Here is a 26666-nt window from a genome sequence, read left to right on the forward strand (position 1 = left end):
GCCTTCACTGAATTTGCCGTGGTGCAACCAGGTAGGGATCCGTGCTGTCACTGCCTAATTGATTAAGCTCTTGGAGTCAGAGCCTTTCCACAGGGAGATTTCAGACCCTCAATAAATCAGGATAATCTTGTTTTATGAGGTGATCAGAAGGAAACGATTCAGGTTTGCAGAATTCCTAAAAAGAGCGGATCATGGAGGCCAGGGGTGGGGGGGAGGTTTAAGCTCTGCGTCCAAGCTCCTGTCTGGTCCCCGCTCTCATCTTTCAGCACACGCTCCCCTGCTTCTTTCATTCCACTCCATTCAAATACACCATCTCAAGCACACCAAGCTCTTTCTCAAGACTTTTGGAGAAGCAGTCCCTTGGCTTCTGAACATTCTTCATACTCATGATCTGAATGACTCCTTTTCATTCTTCCTCAAGGAAGCTTTCTGGCCTACTCTCACCAGCTCGAGCCCTCCTATATACTCTCACCCCCTCACAGCACTTGGAGCAGCTGTGAACTCCATGATGTGTGGGCTGTGTATCCTCTGTACTCTCCCAGCACAGTGACTGGCCCAGAGGAGGAGCCATCTATGTTTGGAGGATGAATGAGCAAATATATGTCCAGAGTGAGGCCTATACAGGATCAATCATGACATGCACAGGTCTGAACCACTTGCTCATTACAGGTCTGCCTGGAAGTTAGGATGATGACCGGATTCCCCTCACTTCCTCTTCTTCTATTGTGTCTGTCCCTGTTCAAAACACAAGAAAAGTAATGGAGTCTTCTAGAGAGTCTGGGTATTTTGGACAATTTACAAGACAAAATATCTTAAGAACTGGAACAACTGATCAGCACTGAGGCATCTCTCCGACTCCAGAGTCAGAATGAGGGCACGCGTGCTGGAAGAATCCCACCTCCCATCAGGGGAGTCGCTGCAGAAATGTCACCTGCTGCGTCACTCGACCATCAGGCAGGGGCTGCAGGGCAGCTTCCAGGGCCAGGAGCCCGCCAGAGGGACACGAATCTCTGTGCCCTCACTTAGAGCCCGTACGGGCTTTGTGGCTCGTCAAACATGTTTCCACACTGCTCTAATGTACCAGTGTATCGCTTAATGAAAGTTCTTAATTGTAATTCAATTAATTACATACACAGAGTCCCCAATTACATTTTCCAATAAGACATTGGCTGTGGTACAGGTCTAAATGCACTTAACCAATTTTAATATATTAAGACCAATTTCCCTTGAATACTAATTACTACCTAATGATAAAATGAAAAGGAGGGGGGGACTTTCAACAAAGAGAGGGGAAGTGAAAATGCAATTTATGTGGAATTTCTCAGCCCAAAGAGCACAAGGCAGACACTCACTGCTGAAGAAGTCGGTGTGGACAGGGCACACACTTGTTTCCAGTTCAGATCAGCACTGTTTTTTGCCCTAGGGATCACGCACCCTCGGTGCTGGCTGTTGCCCAAACGGGCCCACAGGAAGTCTAAGAATCTAGAGGGAGAAGAGGAACGACAGGGAGGTAAAAGACCACCACTCACAACTACAGACTAGCCGGGGTGTCTGGACACACAAACACAGCAAGTGGCCAGGACTCGCGCTGGGCACTGCACTTTACCACATGCTTTTAATGCACACAATTTCATTTAATCCTTAAAACAGCTCCACAGGGAAGGGATTCCCACTGGGTTTTACAGATAGGGAAATGGAGCTCAGAGGAGGGCTTGCCTAAGGACACGCTGGGGCCCCAAACATCCTGCCTTTCCTCTACAACACACTGCCAACCAGCTCAAGGCAACCAGACAGCAAGAGGCGGAGACACAGGTATTCTGGCCTCGGGGATACCGTGTCTGTTTCATTTAAATTCTGTTAGTGTGCAGCAAGCAGGGAGCTATTATCCAATATCTACTTGAAAAAATTCTCACCCATACAGAAAATTCCTTACAGGGAACACGTTTCCGCCCACCAGAGGCAGACACGTAATCGGCTTTCAGCAGTAATTCAACCTAAAATATGTACCACGAACACCACAAGTCATTACCATTTGTAAATAAGAGTTTATTTGCAGGATCACATTTTTTTTTTCCTCCTGCTTTTGAGGACTGCTGTTGTGGTATAATAAAAGAGGCTTAAAGCCCTGGTACTTAAGTCACATGATAGAAATTGGAGAGATTAGTCATTTGTAACTGAAGAAGGCAAACCCTCCAGAAGCCAAGGAGAACCCCGAGGGAGTCTCCAGGGCTGGCACAGAGCGCACTTGGTGTGCTAAGAATACACACCAAGAAGAGGCGGCAGAAACACCAGTATAAGCAGTCATTCACTGTCTGCAGTTGTTTTTTTATTGAGTATTTTTTTATTGAGTAATATTGATGGGAGTTGGTGATGCCAGTGGTAAAGAACCTGCCTGCCAGTGCAGGAGACATGAGATGTGGGTTCGATCCCTGGGTCAGAAAGATTCCCTGGAGGAGGGCATGGCAATCCACTCTAGGATTCTTGCCTGGGAAAGCCAATGAACATAGGAGCCTGGCTGGCTACAGTTCATGAGGTCGCAAAGAATCAGACACGACTGAGCACGTTGATGGGGGCAGCGGGGAAGGGAAAACCCTAAGAACCTAAAGATGATGAAACTCTCGTATCTAAAGATGCTCACGCAAAACCCAAGTTCCTTTTAAATGTCATCACACACTTGTACCTTGGAGCCCCAGGAAGTAACCTGGAGATGCTGGGGTCTCAAAAGGCTCCCTTCCCTCCTGAGGAATGAACCACATCTGGCCACGGGCACTGAGATGTAGGGGGAACTCAAATCCAGTCTCTGCCCTTTGGGCGGGGCTGAGTGGTCACAGTCCAGTGTGGGAGTGGGGAAATCCATCTAGTGGGATCAGTGATCAGATAGCGGTAAGGAGAAGGACTCTACCAGAGCCCAGGGAATGGCGACCAGGCGGGCTGCGGCGGCTTTGAGAAGGAGGTGCCTTCTTTCCTGGGTCTTCAAGGGGAAACTGAGGAGGTGAAAGAGGACTCCCACAAACTGAGACCCTGAGACACGCTCCTCTGTCACAGTCCAGCTATCTGAGGGTCTGCCCACCTCGAGGTGAAGCTCTTCCTCAGGGCAGCCTTAAATAAAGGAGACTTCACTAAGGCATTGAAATAAGGGAAGGTCTCCTTGAAAAGAAAAGGAGAGCAAAGGAGATTAAACAGGTATTTAAAGAATCTTCTTTCTATGCAACTTCTTTAAGGAAACAATTAGATTCAGCTCTTTCACTAGACTTAGTGGACAGAAGACACATTTTTCTAGGTCCCCTAATTATTATTCATGTGACCATGAGCAAATCACCTTCTTAAAGCCTTAGTTTCTTCTCCTGTAACATAAAGATGATGACCGTGCGTGCCTAGTTGCTCAGCTGTGCCCAACACTGTGCAACCCCATGGACTGCAGCCCACCAGTCTCCTCTGTTCACTGGATTCTCCAGGCAAGAATACTGGAGTGAGTTGCCATTTCCTCCTCCAGGGGATCTTCCTGACCCAGGGATCGAACCCTTATCTCCTGCATTGGCAGGCAGATACTTTATCCACTGAGCTACCTCGGAAGCCCAAAGATGATGACCACAGAAGTCTAAGAATAACAGCACCTCTATCTCATTTAATCCTTACAACAACCTTGTGAAATGGATTCAACCACTTCCATTTACACAGGAAGCTGAGGCTCAGAGAGGTGACCTGATTTGTCTGATGTAAGAGGTGGCAGTGTCCAGCTAAGGTCTGCCTCATTCTAAACACCATGCTTTAAGTACTACACTGAACTGCCATACGGGCAGACCAGTGAGCGATAAAACAGGGAAGACACAGTGTCTGACGCTTTGTGGTACTCCATAAATCCGGTTCAATTTCAGGTCTATTTTAGCCCTGATGATGGGAACTTTCCAAGTTTCTCTCTTAAAGCTGTGGAAACAATAAGCTGGTATAAGTGGCATCTTTCTTCTAAGGCTCTGGATGGCTTCCCATGTAAGATCAGTGGGTAAAGGGAAAGGTGGCTGGCAACGTTTGGTAGAAAAGGAAACTGAAGTTCAGTCTGGTGCCAGGATTTATATAGGCACTTGGACAAGAATGGAAATCTTCTAATGTTACATCCTCTCTATAATGTACTCAGGCTTCCTTCTGGTCTTATTCCAGCTTTGAGCAGACAGTTGGCTGAAGGATGCAGTAGATTATCAGACTAGAATCCAAACTGGAAAGCTCAAGGACTTTGGCTTGTCACTTTCTTATTTAGGCCAAGATCCAAGCACAAATGTTGCCTCTCAGTCCCTAGGCAGAAACTCTTGTCATGTTAGCTTCATTTGCAAGCTTCTCTCTTATAGTACATAAAGACGATTGTCATCACCCTTCTTAGGATTGAAAATTTAGGTTGCTGTATCAACAATCTCAGGGTAGGCTTTAGAATCAGACAGTTGACTTAGAATTCTGCTTCATCACTTAGTGACTAGCTAACACTGGACAAGTCACAACCCCTCTCTACAATCAGAAAAGCATCTTGAAAGGTGGTTGTGACGATTATATAAGAGGGAGCAAAATGTATCACATGAGGCCTTACAGCAGCAGGTCTGAATAATTTAAAAAGATCTTTTGATGTGATTGGTATAAAAAAAGCCATGCCCTGTCCCTCTAAGGAAGGAAATCTGAAAGGCTTATACCTGCTCTTATGCAGTCTTCTCAATCAAATGCTTTTCCTTATAGGTGTACCTCCTCTGGGACACCAAAGCACAGGTGCCGGAAAGCACCCTGCTTCTAAGTTCTCTGGTCCCGTGACACAGACTTCCGCACTGGCCCTGGCCCCCGCTCTCCCTTTCCCCTCCATTCCGCATCACTCCCTCCCCCAACCACATACCTCCTTGAGGGCCCAGGTAGTTCTAGTGCTTCAGACTGCCACATCCTTGCCTCATCTGCTTTATGAGCCACGGAATGCTGCTCTTCTGTTATTTATTAATTACAGTTAATATTTATTGAGTGTTTTATTATGTCCCAGGCACCATTCTAAGAGCTTTATGAATCTGCCCATCAACCTTATGAGGGTAAATTAACTACCTAAGAGAGGTTAAGTAAGCTGTCCAAGGTCACACAGCCAGTTAGTGGCAAGGCCAGAATGTGAACTGAGGGTCTGGCTTGACAGCGTATTCCCTTAAACACTGCATGATAGATGCTTATAATTTAGCTCACTTCTAAAATGGCTTTAAGGATAGCAAGCCTGTCCTGATCAAATACAGTGACAGAAGTGAAAAAAATTTTGTTTCTGAAACATTTTTCTTTGTCTCAGTACAATTTCTTAATAGGTAGCTACTGGGGAACAATATGCATTCCTGATTAAAATTTCTACTTAAAATTAAAAAAAATCTTTTCTATAAAAAAGAAGAAATAGTTTTTATAGTTTACTTCCATTTTACAGAGACTAGTTATAATATTCCATTGATTCCAAACCACTGACTACCTGGCACATTCTGTACATGCTGGTATGGTCTTCTTTCACTAACAAAGTGATTTTGACTCAAAGGCAAGCTTTGAAAGGACTTTGTGAATTCTTTAAGATGGGGGTGCTGAGGCTAACAGAGGTCATACAACTTAATTAAGACTATGCTCATACTTGGAAGTGGAAGTAGAGTAAGAACAAGAGACCAGATTTCAAAACTTTATCCATCAATCCTTATAGCTTTTCTTCCCCAGTAGAAGAAAGCTGCACCTTATCCTCAAAGAAAAAACCCCCGAAACCCCAAACCACATTTAATTTGGAATCACAGCATACTGTGAAATACTATACAGCAATTAGAAAGAGGTAAATTTATATATGGAACAATATATGGATTGATGCAACATATGGAGTATTCTCTATGTGATACATTGTTAAAATGATAAAAGAAAAATGTAGAGCACTGATGACAGTTTTTTCCATTTGTTGCTAAAAGGGGGAAATATGTGTGCGACCCCATGGACTATACAGTTCATGGAATTCTCCAGGCCAGAATACTGGAGTGGGTAGCCTTTCCTTTCTCCAGGGGATCTTCCCAAGCCAAGGATCGAACCCAGGTCTCCCACACTGCAGGTGGATTCTTTACCAGCTGAGCCACAAGGGAAGCCAAACAATACTAGAGTGGGTAGCCTATCCCTTCTCCAGGGGATCTTCCCAACCCAGGCATTGAACTGGGGGCTCCTGCATTGCAGGCGGATTCTTTACCAGCTAAACTATCAGGGATCCCAAATGTGTGTATATATATATATGTCTTTATGTGGGTGTATTCATGCACATATACAGAATATGTTTGCATATGTTTAGATGATCCCTGGAAGGATACCAAAGACACTGGGAACAACCGTTGTCTCCTGTAGAGGAATTAGGGGAGAGAAGGGAGGCTAAAAATTTTCATTATACTTTGTTATCTGAAATTTTTTTGCATATGTAAGTGTTATATATCCAAAGTCTATACCAATATCCTAACAAATAATCTTTTATCTTATTCAAATAACAAGAAGTCAACAATTTGAGACAGAATCCACTACAGAGTTCCAACGTACAGCGCAAGGCCCAAAATGGGTGATGAGTGAATATTAGGTGAATTAATACAGGTCAGTCTGGTATGGATCAGGTATACCCTCAAAGACTTGACAGTGCAGTGGGAGAGACAGACATCAATCATTCATTTGGAAAAATAGATAATTATAAACAGAAATATATGCCATGAAGAAAAAGTAGTATGCTCTATGATGGAATATAGCTGGGGACCCAAGTGAGGGATGGATGGGGTTTAGGCAATGAGGGAACAGGGAGATCACAGGTGGCCTCTTTTAAGGTGACATTTAAACTGAGAAGAAGGATGAGAAAGTTAACCAGAGCAGAGGAAAGAAGAAACTGCCTGTGTGAGAGTGTGAAAGCCCTGAATGAACCAGGAATGAGGGCGAGTTGGCTGCTGAGATCAGTCTCCACATGTTGCTCCTTAAGTCAACTGGGGTACAGTGGAGAGGAATGGCCAAAATTCACAAATCTGAAATTCTAAAGAGAAGGAAAGAAATTAACTAAAATTTAAAGAGGCTTTCTTGGAGAAGGAAATGGCAACCCACTCCAGTGTTCTTGCCTGGAGAATCCCAGGGACGGGGGAGCCTGGTGGGCTGCCGTCTATGGGGTCGCACAGAGTCGGACACGACTGAAGTGACTTAGCAGCAGCAGCAGCAGCAGAGAGGCTTTCTACACACCACTAGGAACCACCCTATGCTGCCTCCAGCCAAGAGTATGAAAATGGTCAGAATTTTCTAAAACCTGATGACTGACCAGTGATATCGACAGGGCCAGATGCTTTATATACAAAATAGCTTTTGCCACAGAAAAGGCCTTACATTTCTAAGCCGTTTCCAGGACCGTTCCTAATTTAGGAACACAACAGTTTAACAGATTAAATATTAATCACAGAGGGCCAAGCAGGATGCAGACGCTTTACCAAAAAGCATGAAATCAATCATTTCACACTGGGATTACGCTTCTGGCGTGAAGGCTGAGGTCTGCTTTGGAAAACAGTCACTTCAAATCTGCCTAGGGAGGCCAGACCACTGAGCGTTCCCAGACACGGGACTGGTGAGCATGTTGCAACGGACAAAGCGGACATGGACGAGGAGGCCAACGTACTGTTCTCGCGGACCAGGCAGAACTCCCAGGCGCTCTGGCTCTCCAAGGTGCTCTCCAGGTCCACGGCGACGTTGGGCTCGCTCTGCTTCTCCAGGCGGTACTGAGGGCCTGGAAGATCAAAGGGGCAGGAGGAGGGGAGGAGGCTGAAACAGTGAACTGAACATTGAGAAAACACCACATACCGGTGAAAAGCTGACAATGCATTAGGAAAACACTGATGTCTGCTTGGGGTCTAGCTATCCAAGATGGAAGAGTCTGAGTTTTTTTCCCCACAAGGTTTCACATATTTGTCTGTTCTATTATTGGGTCTACTTTTGTGCAGTTCTCCCCTAAACGAGATGAGAGGTAAAAGGCTTTTGAGTCGGACTGACTTGGAACCACCATTGTGGCTACAATGGTTTCCCAGATAGGAGCAGGTACCTTCCCCTCCCTGAATCTCTGATTCCTGATGTATAATGTGGGAACACATACCTTGAAGGGTTATTGTGAAGATTAGAGATGACACAGGAAAAATACTTAGTACTGTACCTGCCTCATAGGAGGCACTCCTACAACATTATAGTTATTATATGATAATGAATAATCAATTACAAGCAGAAATAAAGTATGCTTAGAACCCAAAAATGCAGAAAAATTTTTTTAAAAGCAGATAGGGTAAAAAATAAACTCCAGGTTTGGGGGTTATAGTGACAGAAGGATAGTAGCTACTGATTCATGGTTTTGTTGAAATATTTATGAAAACACAAGAGGCACAGGTTCAATAATACTGAAGACCAGAAATATTAGCTACCCTGCATCTCAAGGGGGTTCTGAAAGATCTTAAAACATGGGGCATTTATTCATGTATTTCTTTGTCAAGCCAAATGACAATCTTGTTCTCAGATAACACCTAACGATCCAATGATCAGATTCAAAAGACTGCTCTTGTTGTTGTTAATGGGTATTGAAAAGATTAGAGGTGTAAGAAACTGTCTGATTATTTTGACTATGAAAGGCATGTCTGGTCAGACAGGAGGTGGGAGAGATCTGAGGAAGCGCCAGAGGCCTTGCGGGGCTCCCAGGTGCAACACGTATTTTTAGATATGTTCCTCAGCTGTCGTCATCTTGTCGATTATTCATTCACGTCCGACACGTCTCCTCCATCAGTCTGGAGGCCTTTCACTCACCTCCAGCCATTCCCCTCCCATGCTCTAAGTTCATCCGCAGCACTGCAGCTGCAGTTCAGTTTCATGGTATATTTGATCTTTTCTCTAACTGGTATTTCACTAGCGTTTCTGCTGATTATCAGAATTCTTACATTCGTTCAGTCCTTTTTTACACTACTTAGAGGTTTTAAGCCTGCACTAAGTTAACAACGCTCAAGACGCATACGACTATTTAAGGACATGCATGCTCAGAAGTCCATACAGTTCTGATAAATTCTAGTAGACCGTATTCAGGTCAAGAATGCATTGCAGTTCAACATTCTACACAGTTCGATTTTAATTCCAAAAACATGAAGCGAATAAAGGTATGGAAATACAGATAATTCTCAGTTTCCATGAGCCATCACCCGGCAGTGCCAATATCTGTCAATTACCCAGCCTGCCTGCTGCTGTCATCGGATACTTTCATACTCACTGGTGGGAAGTAGTCACCGGAAGTCACACCCAGCTGAGCTTGAAGGAAACTTAGCTGTTGAGAAAGTCCTAAGATCCCTCTCACCTGCTGCTGTCTCCTCCCTAACCCCCCACCTTTCACAGCCCTGGGCAGCTTCGGCCTATGAGAGAGAAGAGAGCCACCACCAAACTTGGGGAGCTGCTTTCTAAAGTACTGGCCTGTTAATTTCCCACAACCTTGGTATCTCCCAGCAACACAGTGCATAGGCACTGACTTTCGCTCCTATGAATTTACAGTAAAATCTGGGTACAAACCTGTAATAATTCATTTTTTTAATGACAGTCAAATATGGGAATAACCCAGACCTAACAACTGGTGGTTCATATGATAAAGAATCTGCCTGCAACACAGGAGACCCGGGTTCAACCCCTGGGTTGGGAAGATCCCCTGGAGAAGGAAACGGCAACCGATTCCAGTAGTCTTGCCAGAACTCCATGGACAGAGGAGCCAGATGGGCTACAGTCCATGGAGTTGCAAAGAGTTGGACACGACTGAGCGACTCTGAGACTCCAACAGGGAGGCTAGTTAAACAAAATATTGTGAAATACAATGAAGATATTAAGATACTAAAAGTGATGTTGCAAAAGTATTTGATTTTATCAAACATGTTTGTAATATGCTAGTTTATGAAAAATTATAATATAACATGTGTAAGATGATTTCAATTATGAAAAATATATGTAAAGTAATGGGGGGTGTACTGGAAGGTTACTTCCAAAAGGTGAACAGTGATTACACTGGAGAGTGCGATGATGACTGTTTTTATTTCTCCTTAGTGGTTTCCTGTATTTTTCAAATTTCCTGTAACAACTTAAATAAAAGCTACTTTTATTTATCATTTTAAAAACATTATATCTACTTATAAGTCCTCCAGTTTCTTACTATACCATTTTTCTGAGGATACTTTAACTACCACACACTGTGGCATCTCCAATAGGTCTTTCGTTTGCAATACTTTAATCAAAACTAGACCTTATCTGTTTATGTAGCTCAATGCTTTCATCTTCAGGAACCCTGTAACCTGGCATGGTCACTCTGAGCACAGCACATAGGGTTTTGGGTGTCTAGAGCTGCTTGCCTACCTGACAGGTAGAGAGTAAGCAAGCCACCCTCTTCCTGCTTCTGGGAGCCAACGCCTGGCTGCTTGAGGGTGTACTTCAGGCTGGTCTCCTTTGTACACTTTTTCCTTTTGGTCTCTGCGGCTGCCTAGGGAACATGGACGAGGGAAACCAGGGGAGGCAGGGAGTACTACCAAGGGTCCCTTATCGCTAAACACAGGTCCCTGCATCACTCTCTAAGCCATAAATGCCATCATTCCATATTTACTTTCTTGTTTCTTGAGTTCTGTAGATTTTTCTACAAAAATAATTTGTTTCCTAAAAGTTGCTGGAGGACTTTCTCCTTGAGCCTAGTATCATGACGACTCTAAATTGCCGCGTGGCCATTATACACTAAGCACTCCGCATATGTTACCCTACTAAATCCTCACAGCAACTCTGAGAGGCAGATATTACTACCCTCATTTGACAGACTGGGACCCTGAAGCGAGGGATCACGCAACCAGTCTAAGATCACGCAAGTAGGAAGCAGGATGGGGGAATGTAACCAAAGCCTATGTATTTTTGAAGCTTTCTTCCTTTAACAAACTATAAATGACTGACCTATATTAAAAAAAACAAACCCATAGTTTATACCTTAAGTATATATTTTTGGTAGCTCTGTGGATTCATTTGGATTCTAAATTATTTGTGGTTTCTATACACTCATTTCTACAATAGATGATCTGAAATAATTATTTTAGTGAAATTCACCAAGTGCTAAGTATCCCATGCTCTATCCAGGTTCCTTAGGAATAAAGGCTGACCTTATTCTGCCATCTGTCCAGGAAGATCCTCTCCCCATCTTTCTTAAGAATATTCCTACGTATGTACAGTTTTTTAAGTAACTAAAATGTCGAGCATAATCTTTTGCTCTCAGTTCTCCAGGGTCGTCCACAAAACTAAGAGCAACTTGCTAACCCACTTCTGAACCTGGCAAATGACAGATGGGTCTTAACTTTGGGGAGCGGAGGCTAGTTAAGCTGTAGATGAGACTCCAGATCTGGACCCAAATAGAAAACTGCCTATTACAAATCTCAATTTCTCTCATGATTCTTGCCTGAATGCTGGATAAGACAGCTCATAGAGAAAGACCGTTTTACACGTTTTCTTCTGAAAAGGCCGAACTGATAAACTTTAGGTCATACAGTGTAATGAGAGGCAGGGGATATATGAGAAGCAATATAGCCTGATGATGAAGGGCACGCACTTGGGGCCAGATTGCCCCAGTCTAGTTCTGGCTGAGAAACGTAGCTCTGCGACTTTGGGCCAACTTACTTAACCTCTCTGTTTCTTCATCTATAAAATGGGGATAATGCTAGCAGCTACTACTTTATAGGTCTGAGGATTCCGTAAGTTAATAGTTATAAAGCAGTTAGAACAGAACATTAATAGTGTCATTTAAGCTTCCACCACGGTCATCCACATCATCCAACTTTTAGCAGAGATCGTAACAGAGAACAAGGTCTACTGTGTGCTAGGCACTGCGGTCGGCCTTTCATATACCTCATCTCTTTCACTCTTGATTATCTTAGGATGTAAAGAGTACAAATTCCATTTTATAGAGGAAGAAATCATGACTTACAGAGGCTAAATAACTTGCTCAATGTCCCACAGGAAGTGGCGGACTCAGTCTGACTTCATACCTCAGACTGCCCAGGCCTGTGGTCTACACATTACACACGGATGTAGTGTCTCACTTGTATGTTCTTAATAAATGTCTGTTGATGATAATCGAGATTATAACAACCCAGACCTACTGTATATCAAACACTAGTTTCTATCAAATGTTAATTTGATTTTCAGGCAGCTGACACAGGAGGATAGGAAAAACAGCGGCCAAAAGCCGTTTTATAAAGACAAGCTGTGAGGTCAGTTTCCATTAACATACTTTTGCCAAAGAAGTGATTATATAAAAATATGAGGCTCTTTCACACCAAACACGACATCGTTTTCAAGGCAATATCCACCCTTTGGAAAGGTTTGTAAAATGTCACAGCTGTGCACGGAGTTCCATCCCCTTTCCCTCACAGCAGAGAGGAAGGCAAAAGGAAGACTCTGGGAAGCAGTTACTCTGCAGAGACGAGAAAACCTGCTTAGGCATTCTGATGATGTATTTATTGCAGTAAAACCATGTCACCGAATGGTCTAGGAACAAAATACTGCTCTGGGCACTTAGGGAGGGCTCCAAGTTATAATACCCAGGCAGGATTTTTATGGGATTTTGTAAACCCAAAGCAAACATCTTAGGATGTAAGTTTCGAAGGAAATCTGTAGTATCTGTTGGATGGTGGATATATGCTCAGCTCAGCTTCCTCAATGCCTTTTCTTTAATCCTCGCCTGAAATGTAAAAGCATTTGGTATGTCCTTACTTAACAGCTGAGGGCCAGCTGAGGGCTGAAATCCAACGGGAAGCAAGGGCAAAAGCCTGAAGAGTGAAGAGAGAGAAGCCACACCATTGTCACTATCATTCTGCATCTTACTTCTAAAGACCCACGGAAGAAATCTCCTTCAGATCTAGCGGGAAATGCTGTAGTTCCTCAGAGCAACTGGCGTGTTTGTACCTTTAGACAGTTTAACATAAATCTGGCAACTAACTGATACTGTATTCCTTTCTCCTTTGCCTACGAGGAAGCTCAGCACTAAATGTGTGATGACTGAACACGCATTTCTGGGTCAGTTAAACCTCCAGACCTTTATTTTCCTTTACTTTCAGGGAGTTTTCCAATTCATGCATTTTTTATCCCTTTAGTGTATCTATTCCAACTGCTTTTCAGATTGAAGTAGGACATAAATGAATTAACCTATCATTATTATCGCTGAACATTACAACATGTTGAAGGCCCACCTATCTGGAGAATGATAAAGGAAAAGGCTGAACACTTTCAGGGATGTGCCTTCACGTTATTTTTCATTTTTTACCTTGAAGAGGAGCTTTAATCTGAAAGAGCTGCTTGCAGCCAGAAAAAGTTAAGTATGAACAAATAAGAGGAAGGGCTGGGTTTTGAATAGAAAACTCCAGTGTCTGTACCCTCTCACTATGCGTTCTGGGGAAGTAACAATCTCTGCGTATTGTACCTGAGAAGGGTGCTGTGAGGATTAGAGGGGCTCAGTGGCAGCTGCTGTCACTGCTAGAACAGGCTGGGTGGAGCAGGAACTGCTGCAGGAGGCTTAGGCAGGTCCTGAGCCTCAGAGTCACAAGCTAACAGCCCCGTTAAAGGATAATACAGTGGGAATGCTGGCATATCCCAAAGGATAATAATGGTGGGGAATGCTGGCATCAAGCAGACGTCCGCATCCTTTCTCACGTGTGTCTGAGGTAGGAGTACGGGTAGGAGAGCAGGCAGATCTATTTAAACAAGCTTGCTTTTAAGCTACGGGCAGGATTTGAGATTAGAGACTTGCTCAGCAGCCAGGATTCCTAAAGTTCCTTAGTCTCTGTGGTCCTAAGAATACAGTCTAAAAATGATGAGTACCTACCATCCCCATCAAACAAACCACAGCAGCACAGATACCAAAAGATATGTGATGTTGCCATGTCATCCATACATTCACCTAGAAACACTTCAGTCCCACTGCAACAACAGTGTCCCAGACACAGAGATGAATAATCGGTGATTCCTGACCTCCTGCAGGCTGGGGGAGGTGGCAGGACACACATGAGCAGATAAAACTATCAAAGAGCCCCAGCCAGTGCTCTTCCCCAGGTCAGGACAGGTGCTGTGGGAATCCAGAAGAGGGGACAATGAACTGCCCCTTCTCTGAGGTGGACACATCTGAACTGAGTCTTGACGCGGAGCTGGGAGCCGGGAGAAGAAGGGAGAAGTAGCGCATTCCTATAAGAAGGAACAGAATGTGCAAAGGCAAGGAAGTACTGAAGAGCCCCCTGCCTGGGGCCCAGAGCAAATTCAGTGGAGAAAAGGCCTGGGTTCTGCGGGGGTTCAAGGGGAAGCTGGGGCTAGGAGGCTTGGCCCAGAATGTTGGTCAAAGTCTAAGTTTTCTCTTATAAGCAACAGATGCTAACAGAGCAGGGAAGTGACACAATCAGCTTTATATTTCGGTACACTTCTCCTGGTGGCTCTGTCAACAGTGGGCTGAGAAGACTGGTGGCAGGGAGACCCACAAGAGGCAAGCTGTGCCAAGCCTTGTCTGATCTGTGGCAGGGGCCGGCTGAATCCCGAGTTCCTCACTGAGCCAAAGCCATCACCAACAAGCTGATGCTGTCAATATCCAAGCTCAGAACCAACATCAGCTATCCTAAAATGTTTGCATTTAGTGTCAGCTCCATCGCTTGTAACTCTTCCTGTAGGAGTGACTATAATCATTTTCTGTTTGATCTTAATATAAGCACTGAATTATATTCAAGTGATAACCACTGTAGCTTATACCCCCTCTGAGGCTTGGATTGGATCATTTAGAATTTAAATAATAAGAAAGGAACAAGCTGACATGACAATAAGGTCACACTTCAGCCTCTTCTGAGCCAATACACAATTTGCTCTCAGTGAAACAGCCGAATATAATCAAATTAAATACAATTCCTATTACAAAAGAAGAAAGACCAAGGCTGTTCCAATAAACCAATTCTCCTGCCTAGTTAAACTGCAAAACCTTCAGGAAAGGTTTTGAAAGCATGACCCATCAGTTCCAATTTTTAAAACTTATCCTTTCAGTCAAGACTAGAAAAAGGCCCATTCCAACTTTTATCTTTACTACAAAGTGCTGTTATCTTGGCCTGATGTCAGGAGCTCTATCTCTCTTTCTGCTGACAAGCAGAGACGAGAAAGATAAGATTGGAAACGAATCTCACTTCTCTGAGTAAATAAATAATCAATACTCATCTAAATGTAAATGAGAAGGTAGCCCCCTCTGATAACAGCACTCTTATCAGAGAGCCAATTTTCTTCAGACATTTGGCCTCAACCAAATCACCATCATTCAGCCCCGGCCTAATGGCAAAAAATCGTAACTAAATTGAACCGATCACCAGAGATCAACTAAGTTCGGGCCTGGCCACTTCAGGTTCAAATGTTTGGGAATGCAATTCTGCCCCCATTAACTTTCAATAGCAATGAAGAACAGACCGGTCGAGGGGCCAGTGTGGGCAATAAACAAACCCCAGAAAGGGGGCAGGCCAGAGGATGAGCAGGAGTGGGTTTAAGAGTTCAAACAACGTTGTAACTGGAGCGAACCCCAAAACTATGAAGAAAGGCTGCTATCATGGGGTGGGAGATAGCATGCTTGCCTATTGTCAAAGGCTTGGTGGAAACTGAGAAGACATTTAAACTTTATTAAGCTTTATGAACGCAAAGGTAAATACAGGGGAAAAAAGAGACATTAAAAAGCTACAGAAGCTAAAAATAACCTAAATGTTGGAATGATCAATTTCCTCCAACTAATTTGTATCTGACTTAGATCTGACCCAGCAGTGCTGCACTGACCTGATTTTACTGAAATAAGACGCCGTCTACAAGACAAATCGCTTTAAAACCACGGCACTGGGGTTTCCATTTCTTTGCTGCAAGACTCAATTCACTGCTGATGAGAGTATTGGGGAAATTATGACCATTATTGATAGGGCAGCAAAACCACTTTCACACAGTCGTCTTCACGTCGACAGAAAGCTTGCACCGGACCATTAATGAAGGTGTCAGCTAGAACCAGAAATTAAAGACAAAGGCTGGGGAAGGACTAATTTTTAGAGCACGTTAAGGATACTGGACACACAGAAGCACCAGCCATCCATCCTCTGAGGAGTAACAGAGCCTAAACAAGCTCCAGCTGGGGACAAGGCAACTCTGCCTCCAAACAGGGGGGAAAAAGTGCTTCTTTTTGCCTGGCCCTGGAGTTCTGAGAGCATAAGCGCTCAACATTATTGGTTTTAAATCTTTCCCAGACAAAGGAGGACATGTCTGGTGTGAGACAGAACTATTCAAAGTGTAACCATCTTGATAGATCTGTTCTTGTTTTTTTGTGATTAGCAGTAATCTTTTACCAGGATGTGTACATGACTACTTGTACATTGCAGCCAAAAAATTCATATGTATCCTGGCTCCTCTCATACTTCTTCAGAGCAGTTCCTCAGAGCTAGGTGAGAGGCTGTCTGTCAGGGGACACTAAGATCCCCAAGTAGAACCGAAACTCACTGTTCAAAACAAAAAGAGGCAAGAACAAAGTGTAACCCTCCCTGTTCTTGTTGTGAACATCTAATCCTAGAAGGTGGACACGGGGTAGTTAAAGTTTGAGTTTTGGAGTTTAAAAGACTTGGGTTAAAATCTCGGCTCTTTTACAAAGGCTCTGTGACACCGGGCAAATTAGTTGGTCTAAACCTTCGTGGAGTAATTGTAAAGATTACACAGAACACAGTGCTTAGGATGTAATAAGCACTCAGCAAATGTCAGCTGTTATACTGCTATGCAAGTTTAAACAAAATCATCAATTTGCTCCTTTAGAGTATAACAACAGTGACTGACATTGAGGACTCTCCTGGCCCTTAACAAAGTCCTTTACCTGCACTAATTTTCTGAATCATAAAACTATGAGGCAGGCCCTATTCTAAGCCCATTTTATGGAGGAGGAAAACACGCAGAGTGGTTAAGCCACGTGTCCACAGTGAGGCCAGGAGGAGAATCCAGGTGTGTGAGTCCAGGCTTGTGCTCTTAACCACACTGCTATGCTGTGTTCCAGGAAGAGCTTTCTACAGTCTTATTGAATTTGGGGTTAGAAAAAAAGAATTGTAAGGTTGAGAGAATTTATCCGTTCAGAAAGGAGTGAAGACACTAGGTGGGAGACCAGGAGAAAGAGAGAATGGGCAGTGGGTCTCGAGGGGCTGAAACCGAGAGCCCCTCAGCCCTCATGCGGGCACCTATCTGCTGAGTGCTTAAAGACAGCGTCATCTGCGTGCCCCGACTTTGCTGGGGGGAGGGAGCCTCTTTCCAAGTTAAATGATTTACAGAGTTACTGCCTCAATCCACAGTTCTGAAAGTGTGATTTCTTTAGGGTTTAACTATACCCATTTCTAGTCTTGTTACAACTTTTTTATTGCGATAGAAAACATTTACTGGAAATATGTTACTGCTATTACCAGGTCATAAAATAAAAAGAAAAATAGTTTATGTATTGCCATCATTTCCAATCATCAATCAGAAAGTGCCAAGAGGAGGAAAGGAAAGGGCGTGCAGCTGAGATTTTCTTCTTTGTGTAGGAGAAAATGCAAGAGCACCATAATTCTTCGGAACAAATTTCTTCTTGAACACCCAGCCTCGCAGAAGGGCTCCTGAGAGGGGTCGGAAGGCACACCTTTGGGCAGCTCCCCTCCTCTCTGCAGCCCTGTCTGACTCCCTGTCAGAATTAAGAAGAGCGCTTTAATCACCTCTTCGGGGCGGTGTTCCTCTCAGTGCCCGGGGCAGGCTGTATTAGAAGCACTGATATCTATTTGTCATTGTCCTCCTCTGCCCCCTTGCCCCAAGTCAGGGCGCTCTGAAGATCAGGGTGGGATTTTTTAAAAATCCAACTCAGGACTTCCAGTGGTCCAATGGTTAAGACTCCATGCTTCCAATGCAGGGGGTGGAGGTTTGATCCCTGTTTGGGAACTAAGATCCCACATGCCTCAAAGTGCGGCCAAAAGAAGGAAAAAAAACAAAAACAAAAAAGTTAAAACCCCAACTCTACTCCCAGAGCTCCAGCGCAGCCAATGGGCTCTTTGTAGGTGCTCAGGGGTAGTGGTGGTTTCCTCTGTTAAACAGAACGACTACAACAAGGCGCCATTTAAAACTGAATTGCCCCACAAGGGCTTCCCTGGGGGCTCAGTGGTGAAGAACCCGCCTGCCAGTGCAGGACATGCAGGTTCCATCCCTGGGTCGGGAAGATCCCCTGGAGAAGGAAATGGCAACCCACTCCAGGATTCTTGCCTGCAGAGTTCCATGGACAGAGGAGCCCGGGGGGCTAGAGTCCAAGGGGTCACTAAGAGTCGGACTGAGTGATAACACACACCAGTATTCTTGCCTGGGAAACCCCAAGGACAGAGAAGCCTCGTGGGCTACAGTCAATGGGGTCGCAAAAGAGTTGGACGTGACTGAGTGACTGAACAACAATGACCCACAAAGGAATATGGTTCCAAGCACATGATGATGTGTGTTCAAAGATGTTCACTGTAGCACTGTTTTAATACTAAAAAGTGCACACAATTTAAATACCCTCTAGTAGGAAACTAGAAAGTAAATACAGTATATCTGTATACTGGGATGTTATGGAGCTGTTAAAAAATTAAGCTTAAGTTAATAAGACATGGGAAGATTACTTTGATATACTATTAAATTTAAAAAGATACAGAAGGTATAGCACATGCTCCATTTTAACAAAGTAAAACCCCAGCTGCATATGTGTATTATTTACATGTGTGTGTGCACACATGTTTGTTGATAACACATACACATACAAACATAATCTGGAAGGCTGTGAGTCAAACTGTTCTCAAGGTTATTCCATTAGAATTATATCAGGGGTAGGGTGAGGCAGTAGCAAAGGTGAAGGCTTTTGCTTTCTTTACAGATTTCTATCTTGTTTGACTTTTTCACAGAGGGCATATTTTAGTAATACTTCCCTTGTGGTTCAGTTGGTAAAGAATTCGCCTGCAACGAGGGAGACCTGGGTTCGATCCCTGGGTTGGGAAGATCCCCTGGAGAAGGTAAAGGCTACCCACTCCAGTATTCTGGCCTGGAGAGTTCCATGGACTGTATAGTCCATGGGGTCACAAAGAGTTGGACACGACTGAGTGACTTTCACTGTAATTAAAAATCCAATTTTAAAAAATGAGGTTGAATAACCTTAGCGATGATTCCAGCGGGACCAGACTAGGGACTGAGGCCCCTGGAGCCTCCCTTCAGATGATGTGGGCTCAGTGGTTGCTGGAGAGCCAGGAACTAAAATGGCACAGAGCCTGTTTAGCAGCTCCCGTGGTCCTAAGTCAAGCCATGGAGTGGGCCCCAGAGGTTTCCGGAGCTGTTCAAAGGAGCTGAGCAGCAAAAGTGAAGATGAATCAAGCATCTGAGGCTGGCTGCTAGTGCCCAGAGACGATTCCCAAAGAGAACCAATGACCACAGACTGAGGGTCACACTGCCCACCCCATACCTTCCCTGTCCTCCTTGTGGATTCCAGACAGTATTATGGAAAACCAACAGGGATCCCATACTGTCTGTCTGGCCTATTCAACCCCCTCCTGGGGCAGTCCTGACACCTTCCTCAGCTCAGGCTTTGAGACGAGGTGGGTGTCAGGAGTCCATCCCTGCAGCCGGGGGTAGGGAGAAGGTCTGATCTGATTTCTGCTCTAGGCTCAACTGTGTGTGTGTGTGTGTGTGTATGTGTGTGTGTCCGTCCAGGGGTTCCCTGACCCCCAAATCATTTGAGAGGGTATGGTTTAACAGCTGTAAGCCAGACTGCTTGGGTTTGAATTTTCAGCTCCACCACTTATTAGCTGTGTGACCCTGAGCAATTTACCTTTCTGTGCCTGACTTTCACATCTGTAAAAGGGGGATAACAACGAAACCTAGCTCTTCAGAGTTGTTCCAAGGATCCACTAAGTCACATGCCTGGATTGCCGCTTCTGCTTTCCAAGCAGCACTCAGAGAGACAGAGCGAGAAGTGGGTGTTTCTAGCTCTCCAGAAGGGGCTGCAACCTCTAGGTCTGCCACGCTGGTCTCATTTCCCTCTTCTCCACCTCCCACCTAATGACATAGTAATCTAGAAATATCCTCTAAAATTAGGCCGTTTCAACCCACTGTGCCTCTGTCTGGAATGATCTCTACTTCACTCTTCCAGCACTCATGCTCTCCTACTCGAGGAGTAAAGTTCTGCCCAGGTGCCACTGCCTGACTTCTTTATGAGGCTCATTCTAAAAAGATCTCTGGATGGGCCTGTCTCTCATACTTTCCACACAGCCACTGGGTGTGGGGAGCACATTTCCACAGTCCTGCATTCCCAGAATGGCTGAGGCACCAGGATGGTTGTACTTGACGATGAACCTAAAGCTCAGCTGGCCTGCCCACCATCCAAACCATCTGACTCGAAGCTCCACCTCCATTGGATTCCAAACGTCCCCTTTGGTTGGAGACTCCCAGCAGTGCCCCAAACCTGAATGGGTTTCCTGGGGATGGATGGAGCTAGGGTGGCTAAAGCTGAGCCACTTGGCTGCTTTGGATACTGGCTGGAGAACAGAAGACCCCCACTGACCCAGGCCAGTCCTACCTCTTAGTCAGTCTGTTTCCTCATCCAGGCCCTTCTTCTCTAGCCACAGCAACTGTGTCTGAACATCAGAACGAGAAGAGGGAGGGCCTGGACAACCTAAAACTTCAGAACATGGAAAAGGCTTGGAAGCCACTGGAGAGCAGCCTTCCACACATCAGTTCAGGCAGGGAGGGTGGTGCAGGGCCAGACACTCTGCCACCCTGAGAAGTCCTAGAGTCCATAATCTATCCCCACCCAGCTGGTGTGGGTGTACTTCCCTTTGGAGAAAGGAGGCCAGATGTTACTTGTAAAAAAAAAAGAAATATTTTTTCTTCCTTCAAATCCAGATATCACTTGTTAGACAGAATGGAAACCTTTAACACTGTCCCTTAGCGTCCAATTTTTCAACCCAATCTGTTTCTCTTAACTCAAGTCACTGTGACATTACCAAATTTTACATACAGTTATCTGTTGCTCTGTAAAGAAATACAGATGGTTTTGTGGAAATAAACAGTCATTTATTTTAAACAATTGTAAAATAGTTTATGGAAACCAGTGGGGTAATGCATTCAAATAAATGCCAAAACTGGTTGATGGGGAGCCAGGGTGCTAAATCACACTGCTGAGGAATTCAGCTGTGGGGAACAGATAGTAAATCCAGAGTGACAGAATTTCCCGTGATGGCAAAGGTTTCTGACATTCAGTCCAGAACTCAAAAACCGCAGCAGTTCAAACCCATTTTCCTTAACACAGCCTTGACAGCCGGTGAAATTAGTGAATTTAGTCACAAGCACCTAAGAACAAAAACAAAAGAAACAGACAAAAAGGAGACTTATTTGTCTGCAGCCTTTTCTGAACCATATAAAAGCAGGGACTCCAACCTGAGTCAATGGAGAGCAAGCTAAGGGCCAACTGTTCTCCATCACCAGATGTTATGATACAGTGGAATCTGGGGCTTCACACTCAAAGCTGCTTACACCAGAGACTGGCTTGGGTGAATAACACCCTCTCTGAACCCGTCTCCTCCTCTGTAACATGAGGGTAATAGTTGCACGTACCTGACAGGCTGTTAAGCAGAGGCAGTGAAGCCCCTGGAGTGATGGTGTTCTGTAAACAAAACTGGCGCCCATGGCCCTGGTGGAAGGGGTTCTAGCCCTGGGTGGGACAGCAGGCTGCAGGTTTCTTAGGGGTCTCCACCAACTCCCCCAAGGAAGCACCACTGACAGTGGATGGCTTGGGCCTGCCTTTTGTGGGAAGGGAGAGAACTCCGAGCACTTTTCTGCTTCTAATTTTATAAGACAATTAACTGTAAACTCATTAACCTTCTCTTCTCAAACCTTTTCCTTGTAACTGGGTTTCCAATGATGATACCATGAGCCTCCCAATAATTAACTCAGTCGTTTGTTGAACATTTACTGAACTCCTACCACGTGCCTGGGCTTCCCTGGTGGCTCAGAGGGTAAAGCGTCTGACTGCAATGTGGGAGACCTGGGTTTGATCCCAGGGTCAGGAAGACCCCCTGGAGAAAGAAATGGCAACCCACTCCAGTACTCTTGCCTGGAAAATCCCATGGACAGAGAAGCCTGGTGGGCTACAGTCCATGGGATCGCAAAGAGTCGGACACGACTGAGCAACTTCATTATACCACGTGCCATGCCCTGGGCTAGACACGACAGACGGAAAGGCGAAGCAGACTGATTCTGGCCTTTGAGGGTCTGGCACAGTGAACAAAGCCCCTCAAGTTTGGAATATTTCTCATTTAGCCGTCCTCCTTGCTGCTGACATTAGGTCACCCCCAAGTTCCACAGACTCTATCCACTCACCAAGTCTTCCTGGCATGCTTATCACCCAGCCCAAGGGACGGTCTCCCAAGCTGCCTCCAGCGATCCATTACCCTACCTTTTCATCAAAGGGTGCCTTCTGGAGTCAAACTCTGAAGGTTATCTCTTCCATGCTTAAAATCCTTTTCAGGGGTGGGATGAATTGGGAGATTGGGATTGACGTACACAAGCTATCATGTGTAAAGTAGCTAGCTAGTGAGAACCTGCCATATAGCATAGGGAGCTCAGCTCGGTGTTCTGTGATTACCTAGATGGGTAGGATGGGGCTGAGTGGGAGGGAGGTTGAAGAGAGTGAGGATGTATGTATACACATAGCTGATTCACTTTGTTGTACGTTAGAAACTGACACACTATTGTAAAGCAACTATTAATAAACCCCAATTAAAAAAAATTCTTTCACAACCTCCCCATGGCCAACTCCTCAGCCTACTCTCCAAACCGTCTATCCATCTTAATTTCTTGTTCTTCTATGTTCTTTGTGATCCAGCCAAACACATCTTCTCACTATCTGGTGCACACACCTCATGGTGTCCCACCTCCACGTCACTGCCGGGCCATTCCCTTCACCCATGCTGCCTGTCCCTCCAGTCTGTCAACGCCGCCCCCCACCCCCTTACAGTTAGCCCCTAGGTATAATCTGGGCTCTACAACGGGACAAGTTGTACCACTTCACACCTCTGGGCTCTGCTCTAGGCCAAGAGTTTTGCAATCCCAGGCCAAAGTGCAAAATCAAGACCTCCTTTCTTTTCATCTAGTGTTGGACTTCCTGTCTCACTCAAGTACCTCACTGCTCTTGATCTCGGCCCAGCCCTGCCCAGGACCCTGCCCCCAGGCCTGGTCCCACCAGGTTCTCAGTGCGCCTCTCTGAAAATCCTGCTTGCCTTGATGCTACCCACCTGCCGGGATTTCCGTGTTCATAAATACACATTTAATTTATCTGAATTCAATCACACGTGCTTGACAAAAATGAGGGGAAAAAGACAGGGGACACATGACCAAGACAATACCTGAAATTGTTTGGAGAATTCTACTTGCTGTGATCCAATGGGCAGTGAGTGTGAGGCAACAGTCTAATTTATTTTTGCAACTACTGGACTTGGTAAATGTGTGACGAGTGACTAAATGAATTAATTGGGTAGATGGTGGTGTCTTAGTTCTCCAATTCCCTTACAGTGTGAGCCTCTTTCGGTGTCAAATTTGACTTTAGTATTTAAATATATGTGCTTTTAAGTTTTCATCTGTTCTAACGCTAGAGAAAAAAGCTAGCTGTATTTCAATTCAATGAAAAACCACAGAATACTGGTCTTTGACAGGAATTTTTCAGAATCTTTTTCCTAGAGGTCATTTTGACAGTAGGATTTTTGCTTCCTTGTTGCCTCTGTGACTTAACTTTGTCAGGACAGGACCTGTACCGCTGTCCCTGGATGCTGAACATCATCTGTTTCCTGGTCCTGGCTGCCTGTGGTTCCCCCTTAGTCGTGTAGTCCTTGGGTATCGACCGCCCATTTACCCTGCTCACTGTTCTGGGGAGTCAGATCCTTCACAGATGGGCTCCATCTGCCAATCCAGTTCCTCTCTGCCTGTCCACCTTCCTTCTAACCACCTCTGTACCAACCAGGGCTGTGCTTTAAGTCAGGACACAAGCCTTTAGTAAGCACTTTTCTTAGCTAGTATCCTGTCTGGATCCATAATACCCAAGTGGGCTCTTGTCTCAGTATCTTCCATTAGATGGGTAAGACCTTAATGCCAGGGCTCAAATGCCAGCTCCACCAAGCTTTAAGATCTTGGGACACACACACACACACACACACACACACACACACACAGGACTACTACTTAGTCATAAAAAAAGATGAAACCCTGCCATTTGCAACAACATGAATGGGCTTTGAGGATATCAAGCTAAGTGAAATAAGTCGGCCAGAAAAAGACAAATACTGTACGATTTCACTAATACGTGGAATTTAAAAACAAACATAAAATAACAAAGTAAATGAACAAACCAAACAAAAACTTATAGATACAGAGAACAGGAGCTACCAGAGGGGAAGTGGGGGTGGGGAGGGCAAAACAGGTGAAGAGCACCAACTGTATGGTGATGAATGGAAACTAGATTTTTGGTGGTGAGCTTGCTGTACTGTACACAGAAGTAGAAATATAATGTACTCAAACTCATAAAATGTTATAAACGAATGTTACCTTGCTAAAAAAAAAAAAGACCTTGGGAAAATTACTCAAGGACTGTAAATACTGTTTCTTCATCTCTAAATTGGAGATAATGGTAATTATTAACTCACGAGGTTGTTTTACAGATGAAATAATAATGTATATAAAGCACTGAGCCTGGCACATAGTAAGTGCTCAATAAATGGCAACTATTTATTTTTACATTAATACAATTTTGCACACTTTACAATGTTCAACTCTGAAGCCATCAAACAGGTAGGAAGCTGTTTTACTTTAAGCCAATTGTGACTTATAACCTAAGATGTTAAAATATGCTCCTGCTTGTGCTAAATACACGAAACAAAAAGGTAAAAGCAATGGAAAAAATGGCAGCAGAGGAGTCATGGCTGCCAGCCATTTTCCTTTCTGGGAGGTTTCCCTTTTGTTAGATCTATTATCTGGGAGCTGGCTGCCCTGCTGGCTCTCCATTTGCCTTGCTAATAACAGTAAATCCAGCAGCTTCTGCGGCAGCTCCTGTCTCCTTCAGCTGACTCTGAGACCAATCAGCGTTTCCTCTCTGCTAATGTCAGATGTTCCCTGGGAAGTCCCGCTGAAGACAAAATTTATGACAAAAGTTTCTCCAGCTTTTAACCCTTCTGCATATCCAGCCCCAGATGCAGAGTGCTCCAGAGGAATGCCAGGTCATTCCTACATGTGCAGGCCTATGTTCTCACTGATGCTGTGCTGCTCTGACAAGGGGCCTCAGACCCCTGGAAAAGCTCAAATGAGCAGCTGGGCAGACAGATGCACACATTCTGGGCCATACCTAACGTGGACTAAATTTGAGCTGGGTTCTTTAGCAGCTAGAGTCTCTACCGAACCAAGACTCGAAGCAGTCATACACATAAAAAACATGTGCTATCACAAAATTCTGAGTATGACTGGGTCTCATAACAGTGAAACTGAGGGAAGGGACAGAACTAATATTTATTGAGTAATAAAATAATAACAGTTAAGTGCTTGCTGTTTGATATGGATCTCTATCGAATTCTCTAAACAATGCCATGAAGAAAATACTATTAATATTCTTATTTATAGATGAGGAAGAGCTTCCCAGGTGGCTCAGTGGGTAGAGAATCTGCCTGCAATGCAGGAGATGCAAGAGGTGTGGGGTTTGATACCTGGGTTGGGAAGATCCCCTGAAGGAGGGAATGGCAAGCCACTCCCATATTCTTGCCTGGCCCATCTCATGGACAGAGGAGTCTGGAGGGTTACAGTCCACAGGGTTGCAAAGAGTCGGACAAGACTGAAGTGACTGAGCATGCAAGCACACAGAGTAAAATGAAGTTCAAAGGAGCTAAGTGACATACCGAACAGCTAAAAAAAGTAACAGGAGCAGGAGTGGAAACCAGGGAGATGTTTCTAGAACCCAGGGATTAAGCTTTGCAGTTAAGACTGCCAACAAGCAGCCTGTGATCTAGCTGTGACTTTATTTTATTGAAGATCAAACTAAGGCAAGAAACTCGAGAGTGGGAGGACAACGTGCCCACGGTCACCCAACTCGCAGTGGTGGTGAGCTTTAAGCCAGTAAGGGAGGCCTGCTTCTGCTTAGTAACAGCCACACCCTGAAAGCAACCCTCCCAAGGGCTGCGGAGGAGGACAGTGTGCAGCTTCAGGCTTTGGGAAGACAGCGGGTGGCACTCCACAGTCTCTTCAGCTGGAGAGGGAACAACGGCTGGGAGGCCTCAGCTCACTGGTGAAGGCAGCCGGAGAACAGCAGCCCTGCCAGGCCCTTACAGACCTTATGTTCCTGGCACAGAAGAAGGGTCTCATCACAGGGTTTTCATTGTAAGAATGTAACTGGGACAGTTACATTCTAGCTCAATGGGCCTTTCTATGACCTCTTTGCCACCTCTCCACGGAAGTTAGACGACAGACTTAAACGATTCATAGATCCAGTAAACTCATTTTTGTCTCGATTTAAAAAAAAAAAAAGGAAAAAACAGTCCAAATGAACATGTGACAGCTGTTTGGGA

At 44.7% G+C, this 26666-nt stretch overlaps 1 protein-coding gene across 17 annotated transcripts in view; it reads right to left on the reverse strand.

Annotated features, from left to right (window-relative positions):
* MAPKAP1 (mitogen-activated protein kinase associated protein 1) overlaps positions 1-26666 on the reverse strand; it is a 234120-nt gene that overhangs the window by 53015 nt on the left and 154439 nt on the right. For 15 of the 17 annotated variants that reach the window (XM_010844073.1, XM_010844067.1, XM_010844071.1 and 12 more), the window contains one exon: positions 7646-7753. The exons of the other annotated variants lie outside the window; for them this stretch is intronic. In XM_010844073.1, the coding sequence (XP_010842375.1) occupies positions 7646-7753 (108 nt within the window). The remainder of the gene's footprint in view (positions 1-7645; positions 7754-26666) is intronic. 17 annotated transcript variants of the gene reach the window in all.

Source organism: Bison bison, unplaced genomic scaffold (genome assembly GCF_000754665.1).
Source record: "Bison bison bison isolate TAMUID 2011002044 unplaced genomic scaffold, Bison_UMD1.0 scf7180017864193, whole genome shotgun sequence".
Classification (NCBI taxonomy): domain Eukaryota; kingdom Metazoa; phylum Chordata; class Mammalia; order Artiodactyla; family Bovidae; genus Bison; species Bison bison.